Source organism: Rhinolophus ferrumequinum, chromosome 9, assembly GCF_004115265.2.
Source record: "Rhinolophus ferrumequinum isolate MPI-CBG mRhiFer1 chromosome 9, mRhiFer1_v1.p, whole genome shotgun sequence".
In the NCBI taxonomy this organism is placed as follows: domain Eukaryota; kingdom Metazoa; phylum Chordata; class Mammalia; order Chiroptera; family Rhinolophidae; genus Rhinolophus; species Rhinolophus ferrumequinum.
Window position 1 is genome coordinate 19,588,755 of NC_046292.1, and position 22,985 is coordinate 19,611,739.

The 22,985-nt window shown below is 41.8% G+C and overlaps 1 protein-coding gene and 5 non-coding genes across 8 annotated transcripts; 2 read left to right on the forward strand and 4 right to left on the reverse strand.

Annotated features, from left to right (window-relative positions):
- The first annotated feature begins 2,001 nt into the window (after positions 1-2,001).
- TRNAU1AP (tRNA selenocysteine 1 associated protein 1) lies at positions 2,002-19,045 on the forward strand. Of its 3 annotated transcripts, none has more exons than XM_033115149.1 (9): positions 2,002-2,114; positions 2,637-2,734; positions 6,394-6,493; positions 7,156-7,208; positions 9,279-9,410; positions 10,384-10,503; positions 13,436-13,598; positions 13,815-13,848; positions 18,667-19,045. In XM_033115149.1, exons 1-9 carry the CDS (start codon positions 2,088-2,090, stop codon positions 18,801-18,803), a joined length of 864 nt encoding a protein of 287 aa, XP_032971040.1. In that variant the 5' UTR covers positions 2,002-2,087; the 3' UTR covers positions 18,804-19,045. The 3 variants fall into 3 exon arrangements, with proteins under 3 accessions (XP_032971040.1, XP_032971043.1, XP_032971041.1); XM_033115150.1 differs by having other exon boundaries at positions 2,038-2,136; XM_033115152.1 differs by lacking the exon at positions 10,384-10,503.
- LOC117027848 (U1 spliceosomal RNA) lies at positions 8,295-8,462 on the forward strand. The gene has a single exon (XR_004423978.1). It is a non-coding gene; the product is annotated as a U1 spliceosomal RNA (small nuclear RNA).
- Positions 19,046-20,059: 1,014 nt separating the features above from the next.
- LOC117027878 (small nucleolar RNA SNORD99) lies at positions 20,060-20,133 on the reverse strand. The gene has a single exon (XR_004424005.1). It is a non-coding gene; the product is annotated as a small nucleolar RNA SNORD99 (small nucleolar RNA).
- Positions 20,134-21,004: 871 nt separating this feature from the next.
- On the reverse strand, positions 21,005-21,137 carry LOC117027873 (small nucleolar RNA SNORA61). The gene has a single exon (XR_004424000.1). It is a non-coding gene; the product is annotated as a small nucleolar RNA SNORA61 (small nucleolar RNA).
- A 221-nt stretch (positions 21,138-21,358) lies between these two features.
- LOC117027872 (small nucleolar RNA SNORA44) lies at positions 21,359-21,489 on the reverse strand. Its single transcript, XR_004423999.1, has one exon. It is a non-coding gene; the product is annotated as a small nucleolar RNA SNORA44 (small nucleolar RNA).
- Positions 21,490-21,961: 472 nt separating this feature from the next.
- On the reverse strand, positions 21,962-22,096 carry LOC117027857 (small nucleolar RNA SNORA16B/SNORA16A family). The gene has a single exon (XR_004423987.1). It is a non-coding gene; the product is annotated as a small nucleolar RNA SNORA16B/SNORA16A family (small nucleolar RNA).
- Positions 22,097-22,985: the final 889 nt, after the last annotated feature.

Sequence of the window (22,985 nt, forward strand, 5' to 3'; positions counted from 1 at the left end):
GTCAGCCCTGCAAAGTAGGAATTTTTGTCCCTCAGGAAACAGTCCCTGAGAGTTCAAGTGACTTGCTTGAAGTCAAGTGCACAGGCTGGAATCTAAATCAGCCCACATCTGAGCCCAGGACTTCAATTCCTTTTCCTTATATTTCACATTAAGAGTTATAAAGCTCTCTGTTGGTGCCTTACATATATTAGAACCGTGTCAGGTACATAGTAAATGCTCTGTAAGTCTTTGGTATTATGACTATCCTACATTTTTTTGTTCCCTAGAGTTAATAATTGTCTTGTTCTTCATGTACTTAGTTTTTTGGTATAAGTATCATTAATGCAGTGCCAAAGTCTATCAGAAGTGTAAATCTTTTGTGTGTTCAAACACATCAAGTACCCTCAATTTTATCTTCCCCCTCCATCCTCCTCCAACTTGGATTGGTTACCCCAAAACAAATGTAATCATAGTACCCCATATGGCTCAGCTATAAAAAATATTGACAGTCAAAATGTAAATATTCACTATTGTTTTGACAAAAATTATAATCAGAAGAGGGAGAAGTGTGTATGTAGGAGGGGCAGTTGCTTAAAATACCTGAAACTATAAATGAATAGAAAGTATGTCGTTAAGAAATATGCAGATTCTAGGGAAAAGATTTGGAAATCATTGCCCCAAGGGAGTGAGAGTTGGGGCTAGGGATAGATGGGGTAAGGAACTGCTGTTTATTGTGTTATAAATTCAGCAGATACTTTTTTTCATTGCCTAGGCCATTGTAGGAATTTGATTCGAAACAAATGTACAACTATCCCTTATTTTAAAATTTTCCATATTTTAAAAATAAGCAAAGAGCACAGCACAGGGGCTGGAAGATAGTACTAAATAAATTGCTATCAGTTATAATTTGAAGGCATCCAACTACCATGTTGGAGAATTTACTGGATTACAGACATTGGACCAAGTGCTTTCCAAACTTCTCATTTTCTCCTCAGAGCACCCTATGAGGTAAACACTGCTATTATCCATATTAGTCTCAGAGCAGTTCAATAACCTGTCAGAATAATTAGTGAGAAAGGACTGGGATGGGTGCTCCATTTGTTCGAATTATAGCCAAAGCACCCAACCACTGCACTACCATTACAGTGAGTAGGATAAAGCTGGAAATTTGACAACTCGTGGTTGGATCTCAAGTTTTCAGACTGATGAGTGTTTGACTAAGGGGCCCAACACACCAAGTTTAGGATGTATAAACTGGTAAGAATGGGCCTTAGTGTTCCTTCAGACTAGTGTTCCATCAGGAAGCCCCAGAAAGGATCCTCAACTATTCTGGGTAAGCTTCACTCTTAGAACAATCACCACCTACAGAAGCAAGCTTCCCAGTCTAAGAAATGAGCACCAAAGTGAGGTGAAAGGCCCGGGACAGAGTAGGGGAATCAAACTGTCAGGATTATATCTAGTCGTGGAAATCGCGTTTACTGAGGGTCATTGTTCTGGGCAGGTTGAAGTTCTAGGCGGGTTTGGATTAGGGTAGTGGATGTGGGATCCAAGAAAGGGTGACAAACCTTGGGGATTGATTAGCTGAGTAACAGTTGCCCCAATTTACACTCCCTTTAACCTCCTCCCTGCATCCCAGGGCTATACATGGGAATGATGGAAGAATCCCATTCCAGCTTCAACAAAAGTCATGTCTTAAGAACTGGGTGGCTGGGGCAGACCAGTGGCTTTCCCAACGTCAGAGTTAATGGAACTGGATCGTCCAGGCTCCTAAAGGCGACCTTTCACTTTTTTAAAAATGTCCTTGTATTTGCAAGATTTTATTATGAGCATATGTTAGCTTTGTAGTTTTATGTGTACGTGTGTGTGTTTAAATACATAAAGTGAGAAAGAAACCCGAGAAAGCCGTTTACCTGAGCAACCCGTTTACCTGAGCAACCCACCGGCTGGAGCAGGGTCAAGTCAGCTCCGCACCGCCACGCGGGTATCCGGAAGCTCTGCCTAGTTGAGTCGCATGCGCAGAAGGCGTCGGAGGCGCATGCTCCGTGGCGGTCCCGGCCCAGCGGACTGGCGCGGTCCGCAGCCCGCAAAGTCCAGGCCCTGCTGCGGGCATGGCGGCCAGCTTGTGGATGGGCGACGTGAGTGAAGGCGGCCGCCTGGGTCCGGCGAGAAGAAATCTTAGTATCACGAGGGAGGAAGAGTCTGAGGGGGAGGAGTCCTCAGATCCCAAAAGGGTGGAAGTGAATGGGAAGGGGAGTTCTTTTGGGTAACACAGAAGCGGGTCCCAACATCTTGGGAAAGGGGCTGAGACTGAGGGTAGGGGTCTTGGGGCCCCGCCTGGGTTCACGGAAGGGAAAGGGAAGTTCTTTGGGGACATAGAATGACAGGAATCCCGAGGATTGAAGGGCGCTGTTGGTTCTAGGATTGGGAGGAATGGGGTTCCTAAATCCTAGGGGAGGTTCCCTAAAAGGAGCAAGTTTAAGGGGAAGGGAGGCAAGGGATTGGGAACGCAGGAATTGGGATTCAGACCACTCTGCAGACCGAAACCTGTCCACACTTGCCCACCCTCACCCGCAGCGTGTAGTCAGCTCTGGGCTAAGGGGGTGGGGTTCTGAAGCCAGGATGCTGCGCTGAGTCTCTGTGCTCTTGTATTTATGCAGCTGGAGCCCTACATGGATGAGAACTTCATCTCTCGGGCCTTTGCCACCATGGGGGAGACCGTGATGAGCGTCAAAATTATCCGAAACCGCCTCACTGGGTACGTTCTCTCCTTCCATCTTCTCAGTTCTCCCTTAATTACGTTGCAAGCATCATTCAGGTGAATGTAAACATCGCGGAGTCAGGGCTTCTCACCCCTAATAATAGTTATTATAACATTATAAAAGCTAACGTTGGAGGGCTTATTGAGAGGAATTATAGCATATTGCTTTAGGACTGCAGTCTGGAGCCAGACTGTTTGAAAGCTGTGTCTGCTGTGTGACCTTTGTAAGTTACTTAACCTCTCCTTCACCTTTAAAATCACAAAAACTTCTGAGCTACACTAAGTACTATTATTAGCTTAATAACTGTCTCAAAGTTAAACAACTATTAAATGACAAACCAAGACTTGAATTCAATTCTGTCCTCAACGACTTGAGTACCCTTCATTTTTATGCCATTTATTTAAAATTTTATTTATAGAGACATTCCGTGCACTACTGTTCTAGATTCCCAGGATACATGGCTGAAACAAGCCAGACGTAGTCCCTCCTCTCCTGGAATTTATTACATTCTAATGGGGGAATGAGACAAGAAATATGTAACCAAAACAATGCAGAGAATATTTTCAGAAAGTAGTGGTCTATTGCCTCTAGTTTCTTCTTTGTTTGGGGGGGTCTTAGGTTTCCTTAGGGTTCTAGTTAGAAATGAAAGGATTCCTTTATCAATTTGACAATGTTTATTGATCATCTACTCTGTGCCAGGTACTCTACTAAATCATCTTGCTAAACCATCAAATGGTTGAAAAATACAGACGAGAGCTAGGAAGTGTGATCAACTCTGGCTGTTTGGTTGACAAGTACTTTGTGTATTTAGAACCCCAAAAACCAGGGACTCATTTACTGACTGGTAGATCATGCTGGTCTAAATATTTTTCTTCTTCTTCTTGTAGACAGAAAACCCCAGATAATCAACTGGTAGTATGAAGATACATTCTGTAATGCTTTCTACATTTTAAAATACTGATATGTGTTCTCACATTTTAATTTATTGAAATAAGATTTGGAACTATCCTTCTCTACCTATGATTAATAAACTCTGCTGTTATGGTGGTCCTTACACATTACATTTATATACTACCTTATTTGACAGAGACTTTGAAGGAGTTTACAAGAATATTTGAAATACATAAATGTAAATTTAAAAACCAAGATCAGAGAAAATAAGAGAAAAAGATAAGACCCAAGGAAACATAATAGACAATAGAGCATTGTGCTTAAGAATGCAGTTGGTGATTGCACAACAGTGTGAATGTACTTAATACCACAGAACTGTACTCTTAAAAATGGTTAAAATTGTAAATTTTATGTATATTTAATCACAATTTTTTTAAATTGAAAAAAGGAAATAAAAGAATGCAGTCAGATATGGATCAGCCATTATCTCATTCATCACTAGTGGGACTATAAAATAGTAATACTACTGGGGACAAGTCTAGTCCTAGGTGTTTACCAAAAGAAATGAAAGCATATATCCACCAAATGAAGGACTGGAAAAAGAATGTTTGTAGCAGCTTTATGGCAATGGCTGAAAACTGAAAGCGGCCCAGGTATCCATGAGTATGTACTGGTATATTCATACAATAAAATACATTTAGCAATAAAAAGGAACAGACTACTTACATAGCAACAACATGAAAGAATCTCAAAAGCATTATGTTACGTGAAAGAAGCATTACTGTGTAATTTCATTTATTTAAAAATCTAGAATATACAAAATTAATCTGTGGTGGAAATAACTCAGCATCTAGAAGACTTGTGCATTTCATTGTGTGTAAACAAAAAAACATACACAAAAAACTAAACAATAATTGAACTCTAGTTAATAATATTCATATTAAAGTAATTGAGGGAAGTATACCAATATCTGCAACTTACTTTGAAATGTGTCAGAAAATAAGGACGATAAATGGGTAGAAGGATGGATAGCTATGTGATAAAATAAGTATAATAAAACATTAATTGTAGGTACTGGGTATGTGGGTGTTTGCTGTACAGTTCTTTCAGTTTTTATGTTTGGAATTTTTCATAATAAAATGTCGGGGAAAGAATGTAGGCAGACTATCCTGAGTTCCAGTCCAACCTTTGGCACATCCCAGCTGTGTGGTTTAAGGCCTATCATACAATCCTGCTAAATCTCAGTCTTTTCCTGAAAACAGGAGTAATGCTTTCATTCACCACATAGAGTGATGTAAGGATTAGATGAGATAGTACATGTGAAGTGGCTAGCACAATGCTGGGCCCATAGTGAGTGCTCGGTACTGGTCAGCTCTTACTAGTGGTGGTCTTTACATCTGTGAGCCTTAAGGTTCCAGCACACACAAGACAAACGGCACAGATTTGGCACACCATTCTTAGCATCCACAAACATTTATGGAGCTTATAGACTCCGTCCTTTGATCCTTGGGCTTGAGTACTGCCCTTGCCCTTCTTGGCTTCGTGTCCATAAGATTATTTGAACTGAAAATCTAGAGTAATATTCTGAGAAAACTTTGGGTTATTTCATTGGTAATAGCTTTAAGGTTGACGTTAAGGAAGTTAATAGTGTTCAGAATTTCTTAGAAAGCGATGTCAGAGGATATAGTCACATCCTACTTACGTCTCTTAGGGATGCTTTCAAAATTAGAACACCAGGAATCTCACAGACATCCCTCAATTAGGTAAGGTCCATGGGTTTACTTTATCTATCCAGCTAGATTGTGAGTTTCTTGAGGATCAGAACCACATTCTCCAACTTGATCACCCTGACCTGTGGTAGGTGATTTTAAAAAGCTTTCTTAATTTGAAAAATTACAAACAAAACTACAAAGAATAGTACAATGAGCTATCGTATAGCCAGGGCCTAATTTCAACAATTGTCAACATTTTGCCATATTTTCCCTATCTATCTAAATCTATCTGTTTCAAGTAGATAGAGATATATAAATAATTTCTTTTTGCTGAACCATATGAAAGTAAATTACAGGCATTGTGACACTTCACCACTAAATATTTAAACATACCTTGCCAAAAACTGGACATTCTCTTACATACCACAAAGCTCATATCATACTAACAAAATGAACAGTGATTCCCTAATACCATATAATGGTCAGTCTACATTCAAATTTTTATAATTGTCTCCAGACTATCTTCTATAGCTTTTTTTTTTTAATGAATTAGGATCCAGTCAGATCAGATCCTGCATTGCATTTAGTTCTTTTGTCTGTTTTTTAATGTTGAAAAGCCCACCTCTTCTTTTTCTAACATTGACTTTTAAAGAGGTAAGACTAATTGTTTTACATAAGGTCCTACATTCTGGATGCTGGTCCTGTATTCTGGATTTATTTGTTTTCTTGTAGTGGTGTTTTACTTTATCTGTCCTTAATATTTCATGTAAACTGGACATTAGATATAAGGGATTGATTGGATTGACTTTGGCAAAAGTACTTCAGAGGTGATACAATACATAAATGTTTGCTGAGTCTGGGACTGGCCCAGATTGACAATCCTTATATTCAAGATCGTAAGTTAGTTCTGAACTGGAATTTGGCAGGGAACAAAAACAGTATGTGCTCTGATTAGAAAAACATTTTTCCCCTCCCTTCAGGCCAACACTCAGTCTCTCACCTGGGAATCCCATCTATAACCATTCTTTTTTCTCTCTTTTCATTCTTTCCAGGATCCCAGCTGGCTACTGCTTTGTAGAATTCGCAGATTTGGCCACAGCTGAGAAGTGTTTGCATAAAATTAACGGGAAACCCCTTCCAGGAGCCACACCTGTAAGGACACTTAGATAATGATGATGTTGCCATTTTTATTCTCATCGATAATTATCGTTTATTGAATCCCTACTGTATATGTATGTTATTTTATTTAATCCTATGATGAATCTCTACTGTATGTGTACATTATTTTATTTAATTTTATAACAGCCCTGAACAGTAGGCATTGTTATCTTTGACAGACCAGGAAACTGAAGCTCAGGGAAGTGGAATAACTTGCTCAAGGCAACACAGTTAGTAAGTGGCAGAGACAGGCTGCAAACTGAAGATTGGTTGCCTCTGAAACCCATGCCCTTTGCACTTTGTACCACTGCCTCCCTTAATGGAAGACTTGAAACTAGACCCTTTGCCTGACTGAGAAAGTAGAACAGGCTGGCAGTAGTGAGGACACATTTCAAGAGAGTTACATTCTGCTCTTCCCACAGTTACTTAGCTTACAGCTGCACCAAGCTGGCACACCTGGGCTCATAGAACCATGGAGCTGGCAGTGCTCTTAGCGGCCATCCGAGCAAACCCCTCATTATATACAGGAGAAAAAGCTGAGGCTTAGAGAGGGGGAGATGTTTTGGCCAAGGTAATTTATTTCAGTTTTTTTCAAATATTGTTTGACTCTTGAAACTCCTTTCTCTGTTTTAGTTTGTTTGTTTTTAAATTTTCAGGCAAAACGTTTTAAACTGAACTATGCCACTTATGGGAAGCAACCGGATAACAGGTAAGCACAGAGAAGTCCCAAAGTAGCTTCAAGCCCCAGGAGAAATGTCTAGGTAGAGACAAGAGGCATCACTGTACCTCCTGGTCACTGCCAAAGAGGAGGATGGCGCTTGACTTTCACTCCACCTTGCCCCCTCCTGAAGGATGACACCTTCCCGTTCCCCATTAGTGGACCTTCCGGGTACGCTTCATGTCGAGGCCCATGTCTTCTCTAGGTTTGGTCCTTCACCTGGCCCTCCACCCCATTACTGCCCACAGTGCTGAGGTTTGATTCCATAAGAACTGACCTGACGGAGCACTGTAAGTTGATTCAGCATTTCAGGTTGCTGTTTGAAAACTTTAAAACAATGTATCAAAAACTTGAGAAAGATTTGTATCCATTGACCCCATAATTATGCTTCTCTGAATTTATTCATGATATGTGCAAGATTAGCCTCAAAAGTGTTGTCGTGCAGGGGATCCTGCGGACTACGCCAAGTGTCGTGCGGGGAGTCAGGCAGGGTCTGTGGGGTCTCTGGTCCCGCTCCCCACACAAGAACTCAGGATATGGTGAGGCCAAAAAGGAACACCCACGGAGCCATAGGTAGGGGAGTCACACCTCTATACTCTCACTGGCAGCTGGGTTGGAGACACAGGAGCCACACAATTCTCAACCCCTCACTGCGCCGCTTGCAGGCTCAGCCACCACCTTCTTGCTAGCTCCCCCTTTTTCTGCTAGCCTAGCCACGGCAGTTATATTAGTGCCCAATGGCTCACTGGTTACAGCTGACGGCCAACTAGCCACAGCTGATGGCCATTTGATCGCAGTCGATGGCCATTTACTACCTGAGCCAGCACCTTTCTATGTGAGGCCGAGAGCCTGGAAACTGCTTTTTGGGGCTCTGTCCCCACAAGTGTTCATTGAAATATTACATATAGTGGGCAAAATTGGGGGAAAACCAAATCTAATAATAGGGAAGTGGTTTAAATTACAATATGCTCATTAACTGGAATGCTATTTATCCATTCATAAGTCATGTTGTAGCAGAATACTGAGATGTCAGGGTGTTGGTGATGTTAAAAGTGAAAAAAAAAATGCTAGAAAAAAATACTTACCTGGCAGGGGAGATACCATGATCACAAAGGTGGTTTTCCCAGGGCGAGGCTTATCCATTGCACTCCGGATGTGCTGACCCCTGTGATTTCCCCAAATGTGGGAAACTCGACTGCATAATTTGTGGTAATGGGGGACTGACTGCGTTCGCGCTCTCCCCTGAAAAAAAAAAAATGCTAGAAACAAAACAAACGACTCACCCAACTTTTGTAAATTCAAGAGAAGAAGCCAAAGAAACACAAAAGTATATATCAAAGTGTTCATAGTGATTATCTTTGAGTGGTTGGGTTACTGGTAATTTTATTTTTCCTTGTCGTTTTGTGTATTCTAATTTTATATAAGGACTATGTCTCAAACTTGAAATGAGAGTTTGCTTTTTTTTTTTCTTTAAGAATTGTTTTGGAACAGGAGTTGGCAAACTATCACCTGTGAGCTACATAGAAATGGGTTTTTACATTTTTAAAGATTTGTGCAAAAAACAAAAGGCGACAGACCATAGGTCTCCCACAAAGCCTCAAATATTTATTGTCTGGCCCTTTACAGAAAAAGTTTGCTGACCCCTATTCTAAAATTTGGGAGATTTCATTTTAGCTAGTCTTTAGGTCTTTAGAAGATAAAGTCCAATTCTCTTTCTTTCTCTGTCTTTTCGCCATCTAAATTAAAAATAGGCAGTGAATACGGAATGTCTGCTTTTATATTTCGAGCACCTCTGACCCTGACCCCTGTCTGTACTCATGTGATACTTGAAGCCAGACAGGCTTTGTGCAGTAGATGAAGGACTTGGGTGGGGCAGGAAGACTATTGTTTATACCTCTTCTGTCAGAACTGCCAAATGAAGCAAATGAGGACCCGCTGAGGGACCTATCAATGTGTCGTTCCCTAAGAAAGCCCAGGAAAGGTCTAACTAGAATGGGCCAAAGGAGTTTGTCAGAACAAAGGTTTTGGTCTTTGTCTCTGAATCTTGTTCTCTTCTCTCAGCCCTGAGTACTCCCTCTTTGTGGGGGACCTGACCCCAGATGTGGATGATGGCATGCTGTATGAATTCTTCGTCAAAGTCTACCCCTCCTGTCGGGGAGGCAAGGTGGTTTTGGACCAGACAGGCGTGTCTAAGTAAGGCCTTACCTGTTATTGATGCCCACCCTGTTAGTTGCAGCATTTGTCCCATAGACGGAGGTGTTATAGAGAGGCCAGGCAGCATGGTGGTCAAGAGCACAGGTGCTGGAGCCAAACTGCCTGGTTTGAATCCTGGCTCCTATACTGGCCAGGGACAGTGCAGTAGACAAGTGCCTCTGACCCTATCTCCTCAAAACAGGACTGATTAAAAGTATCTTCTCATAGGGGCAATGGAAGGATTAAATGATGTAATATAAATAAAGCGATAGGAAAAGCTTTATAGGTGTTTGCTATTTTATTATTGTCACTTCAGAAGTGGAAAAACCTCACGAAGGGCTCATTCTTGATCAGTATAGTAGTTAAAAGCTCAGGCTCTGGGAGTCTGATGGAGCTGGGTTTGAATCCTGCATCTACTATGACTTTGGGCAAGTTATTAAATGTCTGAATTTTGGTTCCCTCGTCATCAAATTGTGGGACCATTCGATGAGAGAAGCTTGGGGAAATGCTCCGCACTGTGCCTGGGGAATAAGCACTTATTAAATACCAGCCATCATTCGTTTATTCCTCAGGCAAAATCTGAGTGCAGGCGATCAGGAACCATGTCTGCTTGTGGCTGCGGAGGCCCGGTGCCTGATCCATACCTGGCGAACAGGAAGACTCAGTATATATTTGCTGAAGGAACTTTTTCAACTGTTAAGCACTGCTGTTGCCATGATAATGATGCTAGTACTTTCTAGTAGATTGAGAGGGAGGCTACTGTTCAGAGCCCCATCGGCGAAGGTGCTGGGAGAACGGTGAACTGAAAGGGGGGATTCCTACCTATCTCGGCATCCTCCGTGCTTGAATGTCGCACTGCTCTGTGGCACGCCTCCCTGTCCACAGTTCTCTCCCTTCTCAGCCCCTTTGCCATTCTTAGACTTTACCTCCCTCCCACTTGTGATCTCTATAGTATGTGTTTCTTTTCCTGCAGGGGCTATGGTTTTGTGAAATTCACAGATGAACTGGAACAGAAGAGAGCCCTGACAGAGTGCCAGGGAGCAGTAGGACTGGGGTCTAAGCCAGTGCGGCTGAGCGTGGCAATTCCTAAAGCGTGAGTCCTGCACTTGCAGGGAAGGTAGAGGGCCTGTGGACTGTCCCCCGTCTGGACACTGCTTCCTGTTTGTTGGTAATCAGGGCATCCACGTGCTTGGTAGAAGTCAGCAGGGAGATTCAGTTCAGCTCACAAATAAGGAATGCCTGATATTTGCCAGGCTGTGTGCTGGGTGTTAGAGATGAACCAGCATAGCCCCGCCCCTCCAGAAGCGTAGCTGGGGAGAGAGCAATGACTGGGATAGGCAGATGCATCCAGACATTGCTGATAGCAGTGCTGGAAAAGCAGTTTGAGTCCACATACTTAATGTCCCTGCTCTTTGCCCAGTAGTGCCACTGTTATTATATCAATGAAACCTACAAACCTGTGAATGTCCCTTGCTATGGGAATAGCTAAGAGTTAATGATTCAAACACTCAATAGAATATTATATGTATACATCACTATTGTACCAGCATGCCAGGCAGAAAACAAGTCCAAGCAGGTTTCTTACTCAGATGTAAGGCAACTTTTCTCTGCATAGAATCTTCCATTCTTTGGCCAAAGCAGTGGTTCTCAGCTGGGGCCAATTTTATCCTCTAGCAACATTGGCAACATCTGGAGACAATTTTGGTTGTCACAACTCGGGGGGAAGGTGCTGCTGGCATCTAATGAGTAGGGGCCAGAGATACTCCTAAACTTCCTACGATGCACACGGCAGCCTCCACAACAGACTTAGCTGCTCGCCTCTCTCCTTCCAAGTCGGTAATGTCAAGACAGAGAAACTCTGTGCTTTTAAAGCAGCAAAAGATTTGGCGGTTCTTTGCAATTTAACTGTTTTTAATACATAGAAGATCAGCCTGAGTGCTTCCCCCCACCAAAAATGTTATTTGTTCTAAACTTTATTATATATATAAACACATTAAGGAAACTGTGTAAAAGAAAGAAATTTCCTCATTTTCCTGAAATGACTGATTATAATTTCTGAGTTCTTTTCCAGGCTTCTCCATGGGCATCCATGGTATATAGATACACGCACACTCACACTACATATGGTCAATTTACATGCAGTAGATTTATTTCTTTACTCATTTCTAATTACAATAACAAAGCTGTTTCCCGCCCCCCCCATTTAGTCGTTATACACGCTCACTTTTCCATATATTTCCACAATCATTATAATATTTTTAACAGCTTCAGGATATTCTTTTGATTGTATATTCTGCCTAGCACTTCATCTGATGTTGACTTTTAAGTTGTTTCTGATGTATTACCATTCAGTTAGTCAACAGAAACTGAATCCCTATAACTCTGTCCGCCCTGTCCTAGACAAGAGAAACAAAGTCCCTTCTGCAAGGAGGTTATATTCTGTCTAGTTCTTCCTGGAATGTTGTCAGTATTTGGTGCCTGCCTTTGTGGGGGAGGTGCCCTCAAGCACTAGGAATTTAGGGATAAGAGTTCTCTTTAAGAGTGAGACTGTAAAAGCCAGGTGTGGAGAAACAACAGGAACATACAGACGCAGGCCAGGGAAACTATACCTGCCGTTACCTGAATATCCTTGGAAACATCCATGAAAGGAGAGTCATAGAAGCAAAATGTTGTCAGTTTCCAGCCTGGCCCTGGGCAGGAGAGGGAGTCTCTACAATAGGATTTCATTGAGCCACACTGTTGGGATGTGATTGGATGGGGAATCTGTCTAACTGCTCTGGCTGATTCCTCACCAAGCAGACATTGAATTCGCAAGGAATTTGGGACGAGCGCATTCAGACTGGAGCATTTGTGGTTCCTGTGACAGGGATTTCTGTGGTAGTTCAACTCCTGCTTATGACTTGGTTTCCTCTGGCTTCACTGTGGAGATAGAATGCACCAATCAGGAGGACATAGTGTGTCCCACACTGTCAAGTTGGTCTCCTTATAAAACGGCTGGCCCGGGTGCCTTCTGTGTGTCTTTGGTGTGCATTTATGAGAGACTCTGGCCCTTCTTAGTTCAGTGACTTTGGAAGAGCATTGTCATGGCTTGAGCTTGCTTGGGTTACGTTGATTCCTCTTAGCTAGGACTTCCGGTCATACCAGGCCTGTTTGTTTCATAAGCGTATTCACACGTGGGTTTTTTAATGTTTTTGAAAGCAATGGATCTTTTGCAGACTTGACATTCTGTCTTTGGTTAGCTGCAGCTGGGGCCGCTGTGCAATCAGGATAAGAAATCTTTCTGCTGACCCTGTATGTAATGGTATTAAAAACATGAGCCTTGGTGTTATATTTGCTCCAGTCCTGGGTGTGGCCTTGGTAAATTGCTTAACCTTTTAGAGACTCAGTGTTCTGGTCTGTATAATGGAAATAATAAATAATAGCTCTAGCATAGGGTCATACAAGACATAAAATAGGAGACCATATATGAAAAGTAATTGGTGCAACACCTGAGTACATACTCCATAAATGGTAGGTATGACTACAGTGATGACGATATGGTTACTGGAGCACTCGTCTTATTTTTTTGTGGGCAAGAGGTGATAAGATATTTTGTGCTTTGAAGTGCTTCTTAAGTCAACCTAAATCCAGATTCATCAGGGCATGTTTTCCTGAGCCTTTGTGGCTGGCAGAAAAGCAGCCCCCCAAGATCTTGAGAAGAAGAAAAGTCAGTACTGAAGTTGTGATAAAAGAGACAAACCTAACCTTTGAAAGCTCCTTTCTTTAAAGCGTGGGCTCTGGAGCAAGACTGTCTGAGTTTGAATCACTTGTTAGCTGTGTGACTTCGGAGAAGTTATGTAACCTCTCTGTTCCTCAGTTTCCTCAACTGTAAAATAGAAATGATGTGTACTTATTACACAGGATTATTGTGGGGATTAAAGGAAGTTAATCTGTATAAAGCACTTAGAACAGTCCCTGGCCAATTAATAAGTGTTATGGAAATGTTTGCTCACATTTGTTTATTTTGGGTTCTTTCTTCATTTAAGGAGTCGTGTGAAGCCAGTGGAATATAGTCAGATGTACAGTTACAGCTACAACCAGTATTATCAGCAGTACCAGAACTACTATGCCCAGTGGGGCTATGACCAGAATACAGGCAGCTACAGCTATAGCTACCCCCAGTATGGCTATACCCAGAGCACCATGCAGGTAACTACTTTGGCAAGTCTGTTTTCTTGAGTTATGTCATCCTTTAGAGACATGGACCATTCTCCCAGATGGGACTGATAAGAATGGGAGCTTGGGCTTCAGGAAAAAAATGGAGAAAGATGAAGCAACCTAGTTCCTTTTGTTAAACATAAGCCATCCTAGTCATGGGCCATGATTTCACCATCCTTCTCACCCACGTCTCTGGTCTCTTGACAGACATATGAAGAAGTTGGAGATGATGCATTGGAAGGTAAGAAAGGAGTCCATCACTCATTCCTCAGTCAGCCATATGCTGTGATTGCTTTGTGGCTGGCACTGAGTCTTCAGCTACGTGCTGAAGGAATGCAAAGTGAATTCTGCCTGGAGGAACTGCATACATAATTACAGTAAGAAGTGTGAGTGCTACCCAGTGGTTGTGAGTACAGGTCCCAGAGCCCACAGGAAAGCAGCTCTATAGGGGAGGGAGCGGGTCACTCCCTAGATGAGTGGCATTCTACTCTGGGATGTAGGTCTTTAGCAAAAAATACTATTGCCTTGTACCGTGTTTCCCCCAAAATAAGACCTAACTGGACAATGAGCTCTAATGCGTCTTTTGGAGCAAAAATTAATATAAGACCCAGTCTTATTTCACTATAATATAAGACCGGGTCTTATTTTACTATAAGACCCAGTCTTTGTAATAATAATATAATATAGTATATTATAATATATAATATAAATAATATAATATATAATATAATATAATATATGGGGTCTTATATTAATTTTTGCTCCAAAAGATGCATTAGAGCTGATTGTCCAGCTAGGTCTTATTTTCTGGGAAACACAGTATTTGTTTGACAGGTTTGTAAAAATCATTTTTTTATTTCATGGTTTAATTTTTTTCTGTATAATGCATGTTTTTCTCATTTTCAAGTAATAGTTATGACTGAAATTTTGGAAAATACAGTAAAGTATTATGAAGTAACTGAAAACCACTGTAATCCTACTAATAATAGTAGGATTAATACTATTAATAAATAGTATTAATAATAGTATTAATTAATAGTATTAATAATAGTATTAATTAATACTATTAATACTATTATTAAATAGTATTAATCCTAATTAATAATAGTAATAGCCATTATTAATTTTTTAAATTAAAAGCATTTATTGTATTTAACAGAAAAAAAGGAAAATAAAACTAAAGGAATTGCTAACCTTCATACAAATAATTTTTTAAATCTGATGTTGATATTAGGTTAGTGCAAAAGTAATTGCAATTTAAAAGATTAAAAATAATTGCAAAAAACGCAATTACTTTTGCACCAACATAATACTTAAAGGATTCTCTAAAGTTTGAAAAATTATGAAAAACAATTAAAATTTTTTCAATGTGTTTTTGAATATGTTAAGTTTTAAAGAAGTAAAATTTAAAGTCATAAAATCAGAATTGATTTCTAAGTAAATAAAACTTTTTTAAGGTACAAAAAGACTCAAGAGATTAAATCTATTTTAAGGATTATCCTTCAAGAGACTGTCATAGGGAAAATGTGACCTATGAGCAAAATATCCTTTAAAGGAAACATCATCTTCAGGCAAAGAACAAACATGTCTACTTAATAGCATTTTTTTTCCCCCTTCTTCTGCCTCCTGGCCATACTCGGTTCAAGCCATTGTTTTTCAGTGTAGTTCTGTAGGACACAGCTCCCCAGCCCATGCTGGTATTATGAGCCTTGTGCTCCCCTCCCCCACCTCAGCTGAGGCAGTCACCTCACGGTAGTCCATAGCAGCACATGTTTTCTGCCGGGTCACTCATGCTGGCTGCCAGCCAATCCTGGCAGCCCATGGCAGCACACAGCAGCCCACCGCCCACGCCAACGCCAACCTCTCGCTGCTCACCGCAGCCCAGCTCCAGATTGTGAGCTGTTGTTCACAATCTTAGCTGTAGAGGGCGCAGCTCACTGGCCCATGTGGGAATCAAACTGGCAACGTCAGCGTTAGGAGCACAGTGCTCCAATTACCTGAGCCACTGGGCCAGGCCCACTTCATAGCATTTTTAAAACACTTTCACATATGTGCTCTCATGATTCTAATAGCAGTGACCTTGGCGAGTGGGCTGGACAGAACACAGGATCTCCAGTTGACAGAGGGGGAACCAGCAGCCCAAGTGTGGGGAAAGTCAGGCCTGGAGTCTTTGTCTTTCCATATTTAGTCTTCAACTCTTCCCTCAAAGAAATACTGCCTCCCTTTTAGAAATAATAAACCTAATTATAATATCTATGTATAGCCCTATAGAATTTTCCAATCTCTTGCTCATCCACTAGTAATATCATAGCCAACAACATATTTTGTGCTAAGCACTGCTACCTGTCAACATTGTGATGAGTAGGTACCGTTATAATCCCCATTCTTCTACAGAAAAGAAAATTGAGGCTAATAGTGAGGTTTTATATGCGCAGAGCATTGTTCTAAGCACTTTACATGTATTAACTCATTTAACCTTCACAACAGTTTTGACCTCAGTACCACAATTAGTATCCTGATTTTATAGAATAGAAAACTTGAGGTAAGAAGTTAAGTTACTTGTTCAAAGTCAACATAGCTGCAAATTGCAACTTAGTAGCAAGAAATGAAGTCATTCCGACTTGATGCTTTTTCCCACTGAGTTATAATGCCTCCCATTTGAGCCTAAAAGCGACACAGGGAGGGGGGCACAGCAGGGATTGTCACCCTTCTTAATCTAGTCCTTGGCTTCCATAGGCTGTCTTCCAGGCTGTCTTCAGATTGAGGAAGAATGCTTGTATGTGTCCGTAGACTTCAGCACATACAAAGGCCTGTCCTTGATCGAGCCCCTTACTAATCTGTGCCCATAGCTTTACCTACACTGAGTGGAGGAATCCACCGAGTTCTGCTTTCTGTTAACAGTTTCCACATGGAGCCTGTGTAAATATTCAAAGCTTCAACTCCTGTAATTTTGATTAAAATTACGAGAAAGAAAGATCCCTCTGGTTGCAGGAACGGGCATAGTACTTATGAGAAAAGATTCAGTACTGACGGTATGGCAATGAAGACAAGACTGAAGAGTAGATGAGAAAGCTGGAAATAACTTACAAAAGAAACACAAATGGCCTATCAACCACGGGGAAAAGAAAGTTTAAACATACTATTTATATCAGACAAGGTTCTCCAGAGAAACAGAGCCAATAGGAGATATGTGTATATGTGTGTGTGTGTATATACATATATATATGTGTGTATATATATGTATATATATATGTATATACACAACATATACATATGTGTGTGTGTGTGTGTGTGTGTGTGTGTGTGTATGAAAACTTTGTAAGGCAGTCTAGCAAGCTGCTCAGGCAGGATTTCTATATAAACAGTCTGGTGGCAGAATTCCTTCTTTGGGAAACTTCAACTGATTGGATAAGACCCACCCACTTTATTAAGGGTAATCTCCTTTAGTTAAAGTCACATCTACAAAATACCTTCAAAGTAACATCTAGACTGGTGTTTGACCAAACAACTGGGCACCATAAAATTTAACCATCACATTAATAATAATAGATAGAATATACTTTTTCTCTAAAAAGTTCTTCATATCCTTTGAATCAGTAATTTTACTTGATATTATCCCCAGTGGTGATAGTCAGTACAGATAAAATATCCACTAGAGGATTTGTTAAAATAATGGTAGTCTTTTTTTGAGGTATAATTGATATACATTATATGTGTATAATGTATTAGTGTTATATTTTTATTACGTATTTCATATGTACATGATGCAATCTTTGTATATATTACAAAATGATCACCACAGTAAGTCGTTAACAGTCACCATACAACTAACCATCTGTTGAAGACTGTTCTTTACCTATTGAATTGTTGTGGTACCCTTGTCAAAAAGCGGTTTATGTAGGTTTGGTTTGAGCTCTTCATCCTATTCTGTTAATCTGTATGTCTGTCCTTAGGCCACTGCCAGTCTATTATAGTAGCTTTGCAGTAAGTTTTGAAATGGGCACGTATGAGTCCTAGAAATTTGTTCTTAAGATTGTTTGGGCTATTCTGCGTCCCTTGCATTTCCATATAAATTTTATGATCAGCTTGTCATTTTCTGCAAAAAAAAAAAGGCAGCTACAATTCCGGTAGAGGTTGCGTTAAATCTGTAGATCAATTTGGGGAATTCTGCCATCTTAAAATTATCTTTTCCAATTCAAGTACATGGGATGTCTTTATTTAGGTCTTTAATTTTCCAATTAGTTTTAAAATGTTTTCATGAATGGGTGTTTGTATATATGCATTTTAAACCAACACAAGACAAAGTATGTTTGTTATCATAGTAATTATTTTTTTAAATTTTGGTAAGTGGAAGAGAACACATATTATAGACAGGTACATAAACAAATGTCTAATTTAACATATAATCATAAAGCAATTGCCCATGAAACTTGCATTCGGGTCAAGTAGAACATTGCCAGTCTCCAGAAGCCATCCTTCCCCTAATCACAACCCACTTCTTATAGCCATTTCTTTCCTTCTCCTTAGTTTTATCACCTATATAGGTATCCTTGAACAATCTGGTTTAGTTTTGCCTGTTTTTAACCTTTATATGATATAGTTGTATATACTCTTTCATTCAACACTCGTGTATTTTATTTGTGAAATCCATCCCAAGTTGTGCACAGCCAAGATACATTTTCAGTGCTAAGTAATATTCTAAGAATTATAGTGCTTTAGACTTAGTCATTTTGATCAGATTTTCCAAACCCAAAATTGAAATAACTACACCAGAAAATCCAGGACAAGTGATGGCTAGATAGAGGTGTAGCTTTTAATAAATGTGGAATAACAGCTACCATTGAGTATTAACTACACGTTACATTTACTTAAGTACATTATCCTATTTTCATCCACTCAGGAACCCTGCAGGCAGTTATTAGTTATTATCAGCGTCTGCGAGGAAGGACGGAACTCGCACACAGATAGGAAGTCGTGAGAGTAGGGAATTAACCCATCTTTTGTGGCTGCTGAGTGCTTCTCCCCTGTGGCGCTCCCTTAAACACATCCTCTCTTCCAGACCCCATGCCGCAGCTGGACGTGACGGAAGCCAACAAGGAGTTCATGGAGCAGAGCGAGGAGCTGTATGATGCACTGATGGACTGTCACTGGCAGCCCCTGGACACAGTGTCTTCCGAGATCCCTGCCATGGTGTAGCCAGGACAAAGGACAAGCCAGAATGGACTGTGAGGGAGATAAAGACACTCCTTTAAAAAAAAAAACCACACTGAACTTTTACCTTTTTGGAAATGTTTTATAAGGTTTTAACCATCAAGTTTCCTGAGATTATGAATATTACTGCAATTCTGCTGCCTTCATTTGATATAGTGAGTCATTTGTTTGAAAACCAAGGGACCAACTATGGAAGAGGGTTGAATAAAGTTTTCAAGTTGTCAAGACGTTTATCCAGTTTTCCATACTGGAAAACCAAAGTGGAATTACTAACCATATGAATCAGTAAAGTCAAGGACCCTTCTCAGGTGACAGGCACCTAAGTCCTTAAGGTTGTCTGGCATCAGAATGCAAGGATTCCCTGCTGTATGTAGTGGGCAATTTCATCTGCCATTCAGCACCCCTTTCCCCTCCAACATTTGCCTCAAGTCTAGCCACTAGTAAAGACTATTCTAGCAGGCAAACAAGTTGCATAGCCCAGCGTGCATTAGGAAGTGATGGCAGCTAAAATGCATTGAAGACCTTTTACACATCATTTGTGATTATTTTCCAAATCAGGAAATCCCATTTTCCAACTTATATTGTCACCTCCAGGACCCTCCTGAAAGTCTGGGTCTGTGCTAGAAATCTGCATCTGATCTTCGTTTCGCGCCAGTGTGGGAAGGTGGCAGGGGAGATACAGCTTGAGTCCGAGTGCCTACGCCATAAAAAGCCTTCAGAGATCTTTAAGGAAGAACCAACGTTAGGCTCAGCAAAGGAGAAACATCTAATTGCAGTTACGGAATGGATCGTATCCTTTCTGAGAGGTCAGCCTTTTTTTATGAAGAGATTGAGACTGAATCAGTTTGGATCTATGGAATAGATGGAAAAAAAACACTATGAGGGACATCAAAATTTCCCCAGGCCGAGACTGAAGAAAGAAGCTGACAGCTCCAACATTATATCAAGAGTTTTTATTAAGGGAACAGAACACAAGACCATCCGTGCTGCAGGGTTGCATGGATAGGGGAAAATGCCTTGCATGCTTGCTCAGTGTGAGCCAAAGGCCCGTTCCAAGAACCAGCAGGTGGAGGAGAATAGGGAGGGGTTTGAGGGGATTTACTGTCCTGGTTCAAGAACAGTCTCCTCCAAGTCTGTTGTCTTTGAGCTTGCCTCTTCCCAGAGCTTCTCTCCTGAAAAGTATAAGCCGGTGTGTTAATATTGCCCCAATTAATCACTGCCACTCACAGGCATTTTCCTAAAGCTGGTCTCAGTCCCATATCCGCATTTATCATCCATAGATGTCCACTCAGATTAGGTTTCATCCTGGACCAGTCACCCTAAGAAAAATACCTTGAGCTAGACAGAACTACTTTTTTTCTATCCAATCCATCTCCTACTCTCCCCGGAGAGGGGTAAGATCCCGTTGATTTGTTACACCAGTCAAAGCACTTGCTGCCACAAGTGCAGAGTTGTCCCCACTTCTACATTCTATTCACAGCAGAATGTGTTCTTGGGACATTAGGGTGCGCAAATCTAACAGACCAAGTCATACTGCAGACATGTATTTTTGTTCCTTGGCCATCAACAGCTAACAAATATAGTACACTGGCAGTTGTAAATGATGTATTAAAAAGCTGAGATTTTTATAGACCTGAGTGTATTCTTAGGGTTCACAATAGTTAAGCACTACCTGAAGCTCCAAGGAAGTTGTGATAAAGCTTCATTCAACTTACCCAATTCTGTAGATCCATAATTACAGATGAAGACAGCTTACTGGTAACAAATCTACAAAAGGATGACACTCTTAATCAAGAGGCAAGAAAGCCATTGATAAATCCCTCCCAAATACAAAACTATTAGCCAGCAATCACTACAAATTGCCCAGAGCTTCACATGTCCTCCTTTTAAGCCTAAGATTATCCCATTTTAAAATGGAGGAAGAGAGGCAGCCAGATGGCTCAGATGGTTAGAGTGTGGGCTCTCAACAAGTTTGCTGGTTCAATTCCCACGTGGGATGGTGGGCTGCACCCCCTGCAACCAAACACTGAAAATGGCGACTGGACTTGGAGCTGAGCTGCGCCCTCCACACCTAGATTGAAGGAGAACGACTTGGAGCTGATGGGCCCTGGAGAAATACAGTTCCCCGATTTATTAAAAACAACAACAAAAAAATGGAGGAGGAAACAGGTCCAGAGAGAATTCAGCCCTGTTTGAAACTAGCCCCCGTGCTATATAGCAGACTATAAACACTGTGAGGCCAGCTTCAGTATTACTTTTCCTCCTTTTACGACCACCAAGACCGGTGTTCAGATCCGATGGGAAAGGGAACCGGAGGGTCAGGCTGTCTGTCTTCAACATCTAACTTACCTTACTCTAAAGCACGAGGACAGCACAAGCTGGTATCTTCAGGTCCTTCAGTATCAGCCACAGCCAGGAAACTTGGGGGCAACCTGCAAAAAGTGTGAAAACTCTAAACCAAAAAGTTGCTCCAATACACACATGGATGTTGATAGAAACACCTGGACTCAGGTGGCAGGCTTTCAGCCCCGTTCCTGAGAGGATATAGGAAAGGCGAGTGGCAGCTGCAGGTATTATGCTGACCTGCGCTGTCAAAGTCTCTCCAGGTTGCTCTCGCATGCAGTTGGAGATCCCATGGCTACAACCAGCCACAGCCCTTGGGAACATGCTGTATTACCCCACCAGGTAGCTCCCAAATTCCTCTCCACAAGGAACCTACCAGGTCCTGAGGTTGTTCCATCGCTGTTGTGACCCCCGAGTCCTCACCAGAATGCAACTTGAGTCATCCTGCCATCTTCATCCGGCACAGCTGAGAACACAATTGTCCTAAGTGATCTGATTGTTCTGTTTGGTCTTCTACATCATAAATGCCTAACTGCCCTTGAGTCCTGGTACTGATGCCTTCAGCTTTTAAGGGCAATGACCTAAAATACTGCCAAGGTCTCTGCCCCTTGCCACTAGTTATTTTCCCAGTACAGACGCCCAACCCACTCCCATCTGCCCCTCCATCCTGTCCTTGCCTCAACATGCTACTTCTCAAAAGCCTTCTTCTGTTAACCCTATATCCGGGACCCCATCAACTAAACATTTCTTCCGGCCTCTGGAAAGACATCAATCAAGGTTTACTCCTGAGAAATATCAGGAACTGTATTTTCCTGAAATGTTGTCAATCTGTTACAGCAAACAGAACGGCGACCGTCAAGGAAAACTGTTCCTTTAGGCTCCTCTTTGACCACAGCAGCTATGTGGAAGCGGCTGCAGCTTCGATAAGGGCCACAGGGCAATCTAGGCCACGTCATATGACAATCCCAACTGGTGCTAGCCCTCAGATTCACCTGAATCCCGTGCATCATTACTGCCTACTGAAATTCACCTATCGGAACATTCTGAAGCCCAAAAAGTGAACAGACATCCTAAAGGTCCCAAATACCACTGTATTTTACACTACGTACCACTGTTTTGCTCAAGGTCCATTTTGGCATCCCCTTTTTACAGATTATGAGCCTTATACCAATTCAGTTTCTTGCTCGAAGTCGTCTTATCAATTTACGAAGTGAAGAAAATGGCTTCAAAATACAGCCTGAATGACTGTAAAACCCCTACTCCAGATAACCTTGTTCTTATATCCACCAGGGTGACAACATGTGTTGTACAGCTAAATAATTTAGGTGAAGTCACTTGCCCAAGGTCACTCAGCAGGTAGCTGTCACAGGCAGATCCAATTCAAAGTGTGGCTGACACCACCACGCGGCCTCCCCCCAATTAAGCCACTTCAGGCCCAGGACTGGCGTACACCAGGCGACCGACGGCATTACTCACCCGTTACCCCGGAGTGCAGGGCTGCGCAGGCCGCGGCGGGAGAAGGGCGCGGCTCTCACGGGCCCCGGCCCCTCTTCCGGCGCATGCAGCCGACGTGCGCTTCTGGACTTTGGGCCTAGCAGGCCGCAAGGCCCGGCTCCGCCGTGCCGTACTCAACATTCCGCAGCCCCGGGGGCGGCGCCAGCCAGTGCAGGGCCGCTGGCGGCGAGGCTACGGATGGTGGTTTTGGTGGAAGATGGGCATGGGTGGCAGCAGGACAGATTTCCAACTGCACTAACCAGGAGGAGCGCGACGAGAAAGGGAGAGTGGGCCCCGGCAAGGAGTTTATATAGACTCCGACTCACGCGG